Source organism: Ammodytes marinus, assembly GCF_949987685.1.
Source record: "Ammodytes marinus genome assembly, chromosome: 2".
Classification (NCBI taxonomy): domain Eukaryota; kingdom Metazoa; phylum Chordata; class Actinopteri; order Uranoscopiformes; family Ammodytidae; genus Ammodytes; species Ammodytes marinus.
The window spans coordinates 32,796,232-32,810,803 of NC_137231.1; the positions used below are offsets into that span (position 1 = coordinate 32,796,232).

Below are 14,572 nucleotides of genomic sequence, written 5' to 3' on the forward strand. Positions count from 1 at the left end.
GGTATTACCCAAATAATATATAGAGTAGATTTACAGTAACATATTGGGTAACACTTTATAATAATGTTCATTGTCAGTGAATCATAAGTCATATATGTCATTAGATAATGATGAACTAATGATTTACAAAAAAGTAATATACTTTGTAGATGATTAATAAGTGTTATGTTAACATCACAGATGTGGTGTAAGTCATCTATAAAGCTTTTAGTAAATCAGGACACACTCAGTAACAAGTCATTGTTATAATATTAATAAGTCATTTACAAACCTTTCTGCATCCCCCTAATCTAAAGTGTACGAGTCCTATTGGTCGAATCTTGCCTGCCTATAGTCAACTAATCGTCAAATCAAAATCATTTTTTCCTGCTTATTGATCCATATTCTCATTTGCTACATTGGAACATCTCTTTCCTAAACCACACAAAGGGGTTAAAAGACCCAATTATAGTTTGTCTTCTTGGGTTGGCATAATAACTTGTGTCTACCTTAGTCATTGACTCACACTTAGAAGATTGGTTAAAAGCTTGAGTTGGTTTCAAATCTTTATTACCAGTATAATAGGCTGATAGTTATACTATGATAGGTGATGTATCGTGATAAATTAGGAGAAACCAAGCAATTCCATGTAAAATCAGACATTCAGCTGGAACAGAATGCTCTTTGTTTCAAATTCTGCAACTATTCAACTTTGAGATTGGCACAGTCGAATAGATGTCACTTTATAGATGACTTACAATATATATAACTGTTTTTATTCAATGATTAGTTCATCATTATCTAATGACTTGTATAAGATTTATAAATGACTTATGTGTGACTAATAAATTAACATTATAAACTGTTATCATTTATATTGCGCTTTATAAAGCCTTATAAATAACATCTTATGAATATGCTTATAATACTTTACAGACAGGACCTTCATATGAATTGTTACAAAACTAACATTTGCTTATTTTTGAAGACACAATATGAGATCAAAATGACACAAATAGTAATTTAAGATCAAATGCATTTATTGCGGTATCATTCATTTCACATCATATTATATGATTAGAAACTATCAGCCCACTAGCTGGAGTGGTTTACTCTTCCGCCTCCTTTCCCTAAAACACACACAAATAACAAAGGGTTTGATTAGGTAACAAAATACATGTAAGTACTTTTTAATTTAAAATAAATGTTTCTGTGCCAAAACGTATATTTACCTTGCCAGAGTCACGGGTCTTTGCTCTCATTTTGTTGACCTGGGATTCTGCAATGTCAGCGCGCTCCTCAGCCTCCTCTAGCTCATGCTGAACCTTCCTGCACTTGGACAGATGAGTATTGGCCTGCTCCTCCTGGAGTAAGATAGAAATGGACTTTTTTGAATATCCAGAAGATCCAAAGCCTTCTATGTGTATGTTAAATCTGACACAACATCAAGTTTTTAGTGTTAAAAGTTGTCCCTTACCGCCTCCTCAGATTGCCTCTTGTAAGCCTTAACCTTAAGCTGCAACTTGTCAACCAGATCCTGCAGCCTGGCAACGTTTTTCTTGTCCTCTTCAGTCTGTTATGCAAATAAAATTTGCATGGTAAAATGTTCTCAATGATATACATGTAGTAGATGTTTACATGTCTAATCTTAATGTGGTTGTACCTGGTAGGTAAGCTCCTTCACCCTCCTCTCATATTTGCGGACACCCTTAATAGCATCTCCTCCACGTCTCTGCTCAGCCTCAATCTCTGCCTCCAGCTCACGCACCTATAGAACACAGTAAAGACATAAAGTATCCAAACTTTTTCAAAGTCTTGCTTCAGCTGTACAAACTCTTTACATTCATTTCTTACCCTAGACTCCAGTTTCTGGAGCTGCTTCTTGCCACCCTTCATGGCCAGGTTCTCAGCCTCATCCAAGCGGTGCTGCAGGTCCTTAACAGTGACCTCCAGGTTCTTCTTCATCCTTTCCAAGTGGGAGCTAGTATCTTGCTCCTTCTTCAGCTCCTCAGCCATCATAGCAGCCTAGAGGAAATAATGTTAATGAGAAATGTCTGGAAAAAGCACCTCTCTTTCTTTTTAAAACTAAAATTAAGAACGCGTGAAATGTAAACCTACATCAGTGATGGCCTTCTTTGCCTTCTCCTCTGCATTCCTTGCTTCCTGAACAGTGTCATCCACTTCACCCTGGACCTGGACCAAGTCAGTCTCAAGCTTCTTCTTGGTGTTAATAAGACTTGTGTTCTAAAAGATCAGAAATAACTTAAGTTATAACTTGCCTGACAAATATTTAGATTTGTAAATTAGTGGAGAAATGTTGAAAAAGTGTTCACCTGGGAGTGCAGAAGTCCAACGCGCTCACTGGCGTCCACCAGCTCCTGCTCAGCGATTTTGCGGCTTCTCTCTGTCTGTTCCAGAGCAGCTCTAAGTTCCTCGATCTCAGCTACCATGAGACCATTCCTACGATCCACCATAGCAGCTTGTTCTTTGAAGTCCTCCTGTGCTCTGACAGCATCATCAAGGTGCAGTTGTGCATCCTAGTGAAAACATATCAAAATGAATGCCAACATTTAGTTATACTGAGCACTGTGTAACAACGCCTGTGTCTTACAATACCTTCAGCTGTGCCTGGACATTCCTAAGCTGCTTCTGGGACTCAGCTGCCTGGCGGTTGGCATGGCTAAGCTGAATCTCCATCTCATTCAGGTCTCCCTCCATCTTCTTTTTGATCCTCAAGGCATCGTTCCTGCTTCTGACCTCAGAATCCAGTGTGCTCTGCATTGAGTCAATCACCCTCTGGCTATTCCTCTTGATCTGCTCCATCTCCTCATCTTTTTCTGCCAGCTTCCTGTCTACCTCACCCTTAATCTGGTTGAGCTCAAGCTGGACACGCAGGATCTTAGACTCTTCGTGTTCCAGAGTTCCCTAATGATAAGAAAGAAAGAAAGAAAGAAAGAAAGAAAGAAAGAAAGAAAGAAAGAAAAAAGAAAGAAAGAAAGAAAGAAAGAAAGAGTCAGCTCGGCTGCACAGCGTTTATAATATGTTTGTCATTGATGGTTTATAATGGAATTATTTTTTTAAGATCTCATCTTAAATGTACCTCAGCCTCTTCAAGAGCTGTCTGGATTTCAGACTTCTCGGTCTCCACTTGCTTTTTGGACTTCTCCAGCTCATGGATGCTCTTGCCAGTCTCACCAATCTGTTCAGTCAGATCTGAGATCTCCTCTGTAGAAAGATGCATGTTCTATGTTGTTAAGACTGTATATGTGAAATATGGATGCTTCATTCAAAAACATCCATTAAGTGAAGTTATTTTTATTAATCAATGGTTACATTTAAATTTGTCTTTTCGCATGTCCCCTCTCAAGTTAACACATTTCGGAGGGGGTCAGAGCGCAGGGTCAGCTGAAGTACAGCGCCCCTGGAGCAGTTTGGGGTTAATTGTCTTGCTCAAGGACACAATGGTAGAGATGGTGGGCACCGTAGACGTAATACCAGCCTCTGTTGATTTTACAACTAACACCCCCGTCCGGTGCCGGGGATCAAACCAGCGACCTCATGGTTACTGGTCGGCCACCTTTCCTCTGGGCCATCCTACCACCACCATGTGTTGAATAGAATATAATGTCGCAAAAACTCACGCTGCAGGTTCTTGTTTTCCCGCTTCATTGTCTCCAGATGATCCAGAGATTCTTCATAGGAGTTCTTCATTTTGAAGAGCTCAGTGCCAACAGAACGAGCCTCCTTCTGAGCTCCCTCAAGCTCTGCCTGAGCCTCCTCATACTTCTGTTTCCACTCTGCCAATACCTGAATAACCCCATTGATACAGATCAGTTGGTCATTTAGTAAATGGTAATAAAAAGCATATATAAATATTTACATATTGTATTGTTGCTATGGCTGGGACAAACAAAGTGATTGTTGGTACCTTGTCAAAGTTCCTCTGCTTCTTGTCCAGGTTGGCAGCCAGAGCATTAGCCCTCTCCACATCAATCATGAGGTCCTCCACCTCACTTTGGAGCCTCTGTTTGGTTTTCTCCAGAGAAGCACACTTGGAATTTGTTGCCTCAATCTGCTCCTCAGCCTCCTGAAGGCGCTGGGCAAGCTTTTTCCTGTTTGAAAAGGTGCATTTCATCTCTTTGTGAAAAACTAGTACCTGAATGAACTACATATAGTTATATATTTTTTAGATACAAGATTAACATTACAATCGTTCTAGCCATTTAATTGTTTAAATTGTACTCACTTGGACTCCTCAAGCTCCTCAGTGCGCTGGATAGCATCAGTTTCATACTTAGATCTCCACTGAGCCACCTCACTGTTGGCCTTTGACATTCCACGCTGCAGCTCAGCTTTGGCCTCCTGCTCCTCCTCAAACTGCTCTCTCAGCAGGTCACAGTCATGGCGGGCTGATTGCAGTCCATGGGCAAGAGCATTCTTGGCCTTGTGTAAGAAATCATTTTCAGTTTGCAAAGTTTCTAAATATCACACATGAATTTGATTTCTGCACACCTAGCTTTTTCTTACCTTGACCTCCTCCTCAATCTGTCTCTTCAGCTCTTCAATCTGCTGTGTGAAGGCCTGTTTGCCTCTGGTCAGCTGGGACACAAGAGCTTCTTTCTCTTCAATTTGACGGCTGAACTCCCCTATTGTGAAAAAATGTCATGATACATTATTTTGTGTTATTTTGCTTAAATATACACAACACTTCATCGAGTGATTACTTATACATACCATTTTCAGTCAGGAGACGTGCTTTCTGTCCACCAAGGTCATTCATTTGACGAACATTTTCATCATTCTTGGTCTTCAGCTCACTAAGTCCGTCCTCAAGAGTACGGCACATCTTTTCAAGATTTCCCTAATGAGGAAAACAGAGATCAGATCATGAAGTCATTTTTATCTAGAAGATGAATTACCTTATTTTGCTGTTCTACTTTTGATTTTTTTTTTTTACATTAATGTGATTTTACCTTTGCTTTTGCAACAGCCTCCATGTTGCTGGAGAGGTCATCAATCTCCATCTTGTATTCACTCTTTTCCTTCTCAAGCTTCTGCTTGACACGCTGGAGGTTGTCGATCTGTTCTCCCAGCTCGGCCACGCTGTCAGCCTGCTTCTTGCGAAGAGCAGCAGCAGTGGCTTCATGCTGCAGAGTGGACTCCTCAAGGTCACGACGGAGCTTCTGGAATTCAGCTTCACGCTTCTTGTTCATCTCAATCTGAGCAGAAGTTGCACCACCGGCCTCCTCAAGCCTCTCACTGATCTCTTCAAGTTCCCTGGAGAGGTCAGCTCTCTGCTTCTCAACCTTGGCACGAGCAGCACGCTCAGCCTCAATCTCTTCCTCCAGTTCCTCAATACGGGCCTGTTGAATGTAGGTGAGTTGCCTTTCAGTGAACTTTCGCTTCATAAACACAAAATGGATGAGGTATGTTTTATGTAAGACAATATGTTACCTGAAGCTCCTTGATCTTCTTCTGAAGCTGAGCACCCATTGACTGCTCATCCTCAATCTTGCTAAGGTACTGACTGATTTCAAAGTCCTTCCTGTGAGATTAATAGATAGAGTTCATGGTAAGAGTTCAAGCAGTGGAACTCCTCATTCAAAAGAGGTTTTTGTTCAAATTCACAAAGAAACTCACTTTTTGATTTTCTCGTCAGACTGCTGCTTGTCATTCTCAAGATCCATGATGCTTTCCTGGGCCAGTTTCAGGTCCCCCTCAAGCTTCCTCTTGGATCTCTCAAGGTCCATACGCAGCTTCTTCTCTTGCTCCAGAGAACCCTCAAGCTGAACATTCATATAAGTTATAAGTTGTGCTCATGAAGAATTATGCTTTGCCACTCGAAAGTGAAGTTGTAAACTTACATCATCCACTTGCTGTTCAAGCTTGGTCTTTGCTTTGGTCAGAGTGTTGACTTTGTCTTCCTCTGCCTGAAGGTCATCAAGAGTCTGCTGATGAGACTCCTGAAGGGCTTTCTTTTCTTTAGTCAGCTTAGCCAGGCTCTCATCCTGAGAGGCCATCTCCTCGGTCAGGTTCTTCACCTATGTTTTTCAGAAAGATGTTAAATAGTAATATTCTAATGTTACTTGACCTGCAATATAATATTCATATTTTCAAACCTTGTTCTCAGTGGCATGTTTCTCCTTTTCCACTTTAGCCAAGGTAAGCTCCAGGTCATCAATATCTTTCTTGAGCTCGGAGCATTCATCCTCCAGCTTTCTCTTCTTGGCAGTGAGCTCTGCATTGATTTCTTCTTCATCCTCCAGTCTCTCGGTTGTCTCTTTGAGTTTGGCCTCCATCTGAATCTTACTCTTGATAAGTCCTTCACATCTCTCCTCGGCATCTGACAGATTCTCTCCTTCCTAATTCATTTCATGAAAATAGAGGTTAACAATCAATTCTGAAAAACTTAAAAAAGTAAAACAGTCGGTTGATGTCTACTTACAGATGCTACTTGCAGCTGCAAATCATTCTTTTCCTGCAAGAGGGACACCATCTTCTCCTCCAGTTCCTTCTTCTTGGCTAAGGCAGTAGCCAGGTCTGTTGTCATTTTTTCATAGTTCTCCTTCATGCTAGCCAGCTCCTTTTCAGTTTCAGCAGACTGCAGCAGAGGCTTGATCTTGTAGTACACCTTCATCCATGGCCAGTGTTTCACATTCATGAATGAGCGGATGTTGTACTGGATTGTATAGATGGCTTCCCTGTTGAGAAGAAGTTGCTGTTATGGAAATGTTGTTTGTAATTTCCGTACCATTATTCAGAATTGATTGTTTTTAACATGCCTCCTCTCCATCATCTTCACAAATTCCTTTCTCATGACATAACCACGAGCCAGAGCCTGAGTCATTGTGACCAGAGCTGCTAGCTTTTCATCTCTCATCTCCTCAAGGAGACCCAGCAGTCCGGCCTTGAAGAACACCTGAATGATGAAATACAATTGAATTAATATAGGATGAAGTACATAGTGAATTCCCTTTAAAACAAACAAATTCCATACCAACTCACGTAAGTGACATACGGAAAGCAAGGTTCTTACCTTGGTGTGTCCGAATTTGTACTCATCTTGAGGAACATCAATAGACCCAAGCAGCTTCTCTGAAGCCTTCTTGTTGTCAATGAACTGGCCCTCGGGGATGACACTGGCATTCAGCACCTTGTACCTTTTTAATGAGAGTAAATGGTCAGTGGGAGTATTTTCTTTTAATACTCTACATCAAACTTCTGTTAAAAGATACACTGTTACCTCTGCTTAAAATCAGCATAGAGGATTCTGCTTGGGAAACCTTTTGTGCAGATTCTGATACCCTCCAGCACACCATTACACCTGAGCTGGTGGATAACCAGGAAGTTCTCCATCAATCCTATACAAATGACATTTCTTAGTTACATCTTTGAAATAATTAGTAAGTCTCCTTGTTGGAGCAGCACACAGTGAGTGAAATAAAACACATCAACAACACTAACAAATGTGTAATATATTATGTTCTCTATGTACCTGGAGTCTTTGACTCATTGGGAATCAGGCAGCGCACAAAGTGAGGATGGGTGCTCCTCAAATTAGTCATCAGCTTGCCCAAGTTCTCCTGTAGATCCAAGATGGTAACTCATGTCAGAAAGTGCAACAATTGTGAGTTTGGGTATAAACTGAGATATGATTTGATACTATAATGTACAGTGTTAAACATTACCCTAAACTGCGAAGACACAGTCTGCATGGAACCACCCTTCTTCTTGCCTCCCTTCTTTGCACCGCCAACCTCTGTTGATAATTTTAAGTAGACATTTATTGTTAGAACAATAAATCAAATGTACATGAACACATGCTGCTCTTATAAACGTATACAGTGAAAGTACGTTTTAGTTTGCTAAAGTCAATATCATACCCTCAACAACAGGAGGATACAGAGCAGACAGCAGTTTAACTGGGGACTTCTGGTACAGCTGGATAACAGAATCGTTCAGTGGATCCTTGTTCTTGTCCAGCCAGCCAGCGATATTGTAGTCCACGGTACCAGCATAGTGCACCAGGGAGAAGTGGGCCTCAGCCTTGCCCTTTTTTGGCTTTGGTTTCTCAAATGCGTTGCTCTTTCCAAGATGCTGGTCATACAGCTTGTTCTTGAAGGAAGTGTCTGAGGCCTTGGGGAACATGCACTCCTCTTCAAGGATGGAGAAGATGCCCATGGGCTTGAAAAAAGCAGGAAGAGGTATGTCATTAAATGCTAGATGTTGTCTAATTTAGACCAACAGAACAAATACATTTAATTTCCAAATGGAATCATTACCTTTTCAATCAGCTCAATACAGGCAGCTAAGTCCATGCCAAAGTCAATGAACGCCCAGACAATACCCTCCTTCTTGTACTCCTCTTGCTCCAGTACAAACATGGTGTGGTTGAAGAACTGTTGCAGTTTCTCATTGGTGAAGTTGATGCACAGCTGCTCCATGGTGTTGAACTGTGAGGGGACAAATAATCAATATATCTTCCACACCACAATAATTCTTCGGAAATCAAAGGCTGCTGATTTTTTGAAAATGAATCTTACATCAAAGATCTCAAAGCCAGCAATATCCAGCACACCAATGTAGTACTGTCTTGCTTGTTTAGTGTCCAGCTGCTGGTTGATACGAACGACCATCCACAAGAACATCTTCTCATAGATAGACTTGGCCAGGGCAGGCACTGAGTTCATCACCTGAAGAACAAACAAAGAAAATATATGATTTGATTCAGTCAGCTTTTTTTTTAAATTATGGATTGCTGGTATTTTTGAACTACTTCCAGTGAGATAAAACGAAAGAATCAAGGAAAACACTTTCATATTTTACTCAATGTTATTTGTTAATAAACAAATATAAAAGTAGAGCTAATTCACACAGGGCATCTGATGTTACTAAACAAAGAGGAATTACACTTCTCAGTTTTCTTTTTCTTAAAGTTAAAATGTTTTTTTTAAACAGTATATCTTGAATACCTGAGGTACAGTCTGTCCCTTGGTGACATACTCATTTCCGACCTTCACTCTGGGGAAGCAAAAAGCCTTGAGCATGTCAGCGGAGTTCAGACCCAGCAAGTAAGCAACCTTGTCAGCATCTGAAAATATTTCAGAGATTTACAGTAAATATATACAGGATGTGACAGTGATTGTCCATCATGACAGATACCTTAGTGACTAGGACATGTATTTGGCCTACTGTTGTTTATAAGCTATGCACTTTGAGCTAACATGAAATTCTCACCCTCTGTGCCATCAGGCTCAGCCTGCTCCTCACGTTGCTTCTGCTTGAATTTCATGTTACCATGGTGAAGCACAGCACCAGTCATCTTGTAGATGCTCAGCTTCTCTTCATGAGTGAAGCCCAGGATATCAATAGCGTTCTGTTTTCAAAGGAGTTGTCCACACAATAATCAATTTAGAAACTTATTTTAAAAGAGCAGTTCTGATGTTGCATTTACTGCTCATAATAAATGCCAATATTTTGAATTGAAGTTCACTCACATCAGTGGCATCCAGCTCTTCTTTATCATCAATGCTCTTCACGGTGATTTGACCCATGCTACACATGGGGAAGTCGTAGGGGTTGGTTGTGAGGAGGGACATTTCTGGAGATCAAAGAATTGTGAAAAATTTAATGCATTGTCAGGCATGCAAAAAAAAACTTTGTGCATATACTCAATCTTTTACCAACTATCTCAGGTTTGTGGCCGGTCATCATCTGGAAGAAGATGTGATAGCCTCTTTCATCAGAAAGCTGGTATGTCACTCTAGACTTCTCCAGCAGATCTACAAACATTGTTCATTTGTCACAGCCTGGCCAACTCGCAATTAAAGACATTTGTATGCTCTCTGAGGATTGTTACTTACATGTCTCAATATCAGCACTAGCCAGTTTGCCAGTTTTGCCGAAATGGATTCTGATGAATTTACCCTGTTTGGAACATAGGAATATTTAATGTCCCGGCACATGTGGAATTTCTATAGTATATGTTATAAAAATCCCTCCGTACTTACAAAACGAGAAGAGTTGTCATTCCTAATAGTTTTGGCATTACCATAGGACTCCAGCAGGGGATTGGCTGCAATAATCTGATCCTCCAGTGACCCCTGTAATTTAAATAGAGAATTGATACCAGAAAGTTACTATTATTATAATTATTCTCCATTGAAAGATATCACGTTTAAATAAGACTGAATTATACTCATACAATAACATAATCACACCTTTGACTCGTCCCTCTTCTGTCCGCCTGATACTGAGATTGTTGCAAAGTACTGGATGACACGCTTGGTGTTCACAGTCTTTCCAGCACCAGATTCTCCACTGGGGATAGACATAGACTTATAAGAATCTCTTCAAAGTATTTAATCATTGTAAACAAAGTCAACAAATATGAAACTTACGTGATCAAGACAGACTGGTTCTCCCTATCTGTTAGAAATAAAAACAACGGAATTTACTATGTTTTTCTTGCAAGTGAAACCTGATAAAATGGTAATTTGTATTAGAGTTGTTATAATTTACCAGTATTCATGAACTGATAAGCGTTGTCAGAGACAGAGAAGATGTGGGGTGGAGCCTCCACACGCTTCTTGCCTCTATAGGCATTTACAACCTCAGCATCGTACACTGGGAGCCATTTGTAGGGGTTCACAGTGGCACAGAACAGCCCAGAGTAGGTCTGAAAGTAACCATAGAGATTCAACAGTTAACTTTAAGATTCATACAAGTGTAGCCATTTTCAGCATTTCTCTTTTCTCATTAGGCAGATTGTCTTACGTAGATCATCCATGCTGCATAACGCTCTTTGAGGTTATACAGCACAGAGGCTTCATTGAGATGGGTCATCATGGCCATGTCCTCAATTTTGTCGTACTTGGGAGGGTTCATTGCAGTGACCTGTGATTCTTTAACTACCACCTCCTGGAACAAGACATTTGTCACGATGAGAACTGATCATAAAACATTCCTAGATTACTTTTACTTTATGATACTAACCTCCTGAGTGGTCAAGACTTTGACAGTGACTTTGTCACCATCCCTCTTGAGAATTTGTCCTTTCAAGTACAACTCCACCTTATCTTCCACATAGCAGGCAGTCTTGGCGTCAAAGGGCGAGGCTTGAGCCTCAATCCTCTCCCTCTCTGGCTTACGGAGGTAAATGGCAGCTTTGCCATAAGCCTCCATCTCAGCGTCAGTACTCATGGTCGCTGGTTACTTCTGTAAGGTAATTGAAAATTTGAGTATTCCTATTCATCTTTTTTTAAACTAATAACTTCAAGTCACATGACAAACTAAAATAACTAAGTTAAACTGAATAATATACATTAACAAACAAATCTATCTATCTATCTATCTCTATCCATCTTTCCATCTAACTGATGTTCCTGCTTCATTACAAAGACTTAACATTAGCCCATTCTAAATATTTTCTTGAGTTGATAGTAATAAGATGAACAATAACCAGGCAAATAACAAGTAAATGAAATGTTTCACACAAAATATACAAATTTAAGACAGTTAAAAGAGCTTCATACCTGAGCCTCTATCCGTGAAAAATCTTTTATATTCCTCAATCCTGTTGAAAACATAATCCATATATTCAGATATTGGTTTAAGTTTGGCAAGATGTGCTTAAGAAATATAGTAATTACTTCATATTTTAAACAAAAACTTTGAAAATTTCCAGAGAGGAAATACACACTTACCACAAGCTGGGGTAACCTACGGTCCTCACACACTGCTCTGTCCGGCTGCCACACTGACACATCTTTGGCTCCTTTTATATAATCTTTATTGCTTATACAGCATGAGTTAAATATGGAACCAAATGTCAAACGTGGTGTGGATAACTAAAATCATTTGACATCTGTTTATACGAGTGTTGTTAGCACTTCATTCTGACATTTTGGATTTCAGCCTTGAATTTCCATTTCCTTTTTTTTTTACATGACTCATAATTGTAGAACATAAATCATTTATATTTAAACTTCTCCAAATTGCCCATGTCCCAACAGGGTTCAACGTAATATTTTTTCCCAACTTGGCAAGTAGATAAGCTTTTTACTGGCCCCTTGTATATTTTCACTGGCCCGAGAGCCAAAAAATATAAACATTTTCTGAATTTTCGTGATTAATTATTAAGTACAGTATTTGAATTTCCCTTTAGATTTGGTTGTTTCATATCACAGTGACACATCTTTGGCTCCTTTTATTTAATCCGGCTTGTTTATGCAGCACAGTATGTAACCCAAGGCGATATGTGGTGTGGATAACTAAATCATTTGACATAGTGTAATAAAGTGTTGATGGTACTTAATTCACTATGCAAACATGTCTGTACAGTACTGAACTGCCAGCAAGTCACTGCAAACCTACTAGTTTCACTACTCATCCACAACACAGCAAACACAAATTGGTCAAATTCATGAAAATGACAAAAAGTGAAACATTGCTTCACCTTCAGTGTGAACACACAAACTAAACTTATTTGATTGTTATGAAAAATGTTCAGTAAACAGCTACTAGCTACAGACAGAGCAGACAGATTGGTCAGTCATTCTTTATTGGTTTTATAAAGTAACCTCATCTCCATAAGAGAAAACACATAACATGAACATAGTGCCACACTGACACATCTTTGGCTCCTTGCAGTAGTCCGGCTTGCTTATGCAGCAGGAGTTAAATATGGAACCAAATGCTGAATGTGGTGTGGATAACTAAAATCATTTGACATCTTTTTAATCGAGTGTTGTTAGCACTTCATTCTGACATTTTGGATTTCAGCCTTGAATTTCCATTTCCTTTTTTTTTACATGATTTATAATTGTAGAAGATAAATCATTCATATTTAAACTTCTCCAAATTGCCCATGTCCCAGCAGGGTTCAACGTAATATTTTTTCCCAACTTGGCCAGTAGATAAGCTTTTTACTGGCCCCTTGTATATTTTCACTTGCCCGAGAGCCAAAAAATATAAACATTTTCTGAATTTTCGTGATTAATTATTAAGTACAGTATTTGAATTTCCCTTTAGATTTGGTTGTTTCATATCCCAGTGACACATCTTTGGCTCCTTTTATTTAATCCGGTTTGTTTACGCAGCACAGGTAAATATGTAACCCAAGGCGATATGTGGTGTCGATAACTAAATCATTTGACATAGTGTAATAAAGTGTTGATGGTACTTAATTCACTATGCAAACATGTCTGTACAGTACTGAACTGCCAGCAAGTCACTGCAAACCTACTAGTTTCACTACTCATCCACAACACTGCAAACACAAATTGGTCAAATTCATGAAAATGACAAAAGGTGAAACATTGCTTCACCTTCAGTGTGAACACACAAACTAAACTTATTTGATTGTTATGAAAAATGTTCAGTAAACAGCTACTAGCTACAGACAGAGCAGACAGATTGGTCAGTCATTCTTTATTGGTTTTATAAAGTAACCTCATCTCCAAAAGGGAAAACACCTAACATGAACATAGTGCCACGCTGACACATCTTTGGCTCCTTTGATATGATCTGGCTTCCTTATGCAGCATGAGTTAAATATGGAACCAAGTTCCAAATGTGGTGTCGATAACTAAATCATTTGACATCTGTGTAATCAAGTGCTGTTGGTACTTAATTCACTATGCAAACATGTCTGTACAGTACTGAACTGCCAGCAAGTCACTGCAAACCTACTAGTTTCACTACTCATCCACAACACTGCAAACACAAATTGGTCAAATTCCTGAAAATGACAAAAGGTGAAACATTGCTTCACCTTCAGTGTGAACACACAAACTAAACGTAGTTGATTGTTACAGACAGAGCAGACAGATCGGTCAGTCATTATTTATTGTTTTTAATTACAGTAACCTCATTTTCAAAAGATTAAACAACATGTGCGTAATGCCACACTGACATATCTTTGGCTCCTTATATTTAATCCGGCTTGCTTATGCAGCATGAGTTAAATATGGAACCGAATGCCGAATGTGGTGTGGTGTGGATAACTAAATCATTTGACATCTGTTTAATCCAGTGTTATTAGTACTTCATTCTTACATTTAGGTCTTGAAGTTCCATTTCCTGCTTTCCATTCAATTAAAACAATTATTTATATTACATATATTTTTTACATGATTGATACTTGTAGAACATATTTAATGGTTGTAAAACTGTTAACAAAAAATAATGTTTCAGCTGCACTTTTCAGTTGTCTGTCTGATGCACAGAATAGAACAAAAATGCTTTTATTTTCATCAAAAAAGATACTGATGCATGCACACAATTCAGTTGTGCTAGTTCTTTATGAGCCTAACTACAACCCCAGGAAATGTATATGACTTAATTTACATCCAAGTGTTAGTTTCATGCTTGGCAAGAGAAATTGGCAAGGTTTCCCTCAAGATCAGCTGAGGATCAAGCCACAGTGTATGTATTGTAGGTTGCCTACTGACAACTGGCCGGGGACTACAGCTGGAAATTAGCCAAATAGGCTAAAATTGCTCCTTCTCAAAGGGGACTGTCCACAAAACTATAAGCAAATAAACTAAACTAAACAGGGTAAGTCAAAGTATTTCCACAGTAATCCAAAACC

The 14,572-nt window shown here is 39.3% G+C and overlaps 1 protein-coding gene across 1 annotated transcript; it reads right to left on the bottom strand.

The window, feature by feature from the left end:
* Positions 1-1,088: 1,088 nt before the first annotated feature.
* LOC307263763 (myosin heavy chain, fast skeletal muscle-like) lies at positions 1,089-11,630 on the bottom strand (the record flags this gene model as incomplete). Its single annotated transcript, XM_080045007.1, has 40 exons — positions 11,514-11,630; positions 10,975-11,196; positions 10,756-10,899; positions 10,501-10,657; positions 10,380-10,407; positions 10,200-10,299; positions 9,990-10,082; positions 9,843-9,906; positions 9,663-9,761; positions 9,477-9,580; positions 9,217-9,355; positions 8,952-9,070; positions 8,523-8,672; positions 8,262-8,432; positions 7,863-8,163; positions 7,668-7,738; positions 7,475-7,562; positions 7,223-7,340; positions 7,016-7,139; positions 6,762-6,898; positions 6,425-6,680; positions 6,099-6,341; positions 5,844-6,020; positions 5,620-5,765; positions 5,434-5,524; positions 4,953-5,342; positions 4,714-4,840; positions 4,507-4,625; positions 4,226-4,422; positions 3,908-4,091; positions 3,621-3,786; positions 3,080-3,204; positions 2,596-2,904; positions 2,313-2,516; positions 2,098-2,223; positions 1,834-2,004; positions 1,643-1,747; positions 1,457-1,552; positions 1,212-1,343; positions 1,089-1,109 (listed from the first exon to the last, which is right to left on the bottom strand). The coding sequence occupies exons 2-40, from the start codon at positions 11,179-11,181 to the stop codon at positions 1,089-1,091; spliced, it is 5,799 nt and encodes a 1,932-aa protein (XP_079901133.1). The 5' UTR covers positions 11,182-11,196; positions 11,514-11,630.
* Positions 11,631-14,572: the final 2,942 nt, after the last annotated feature.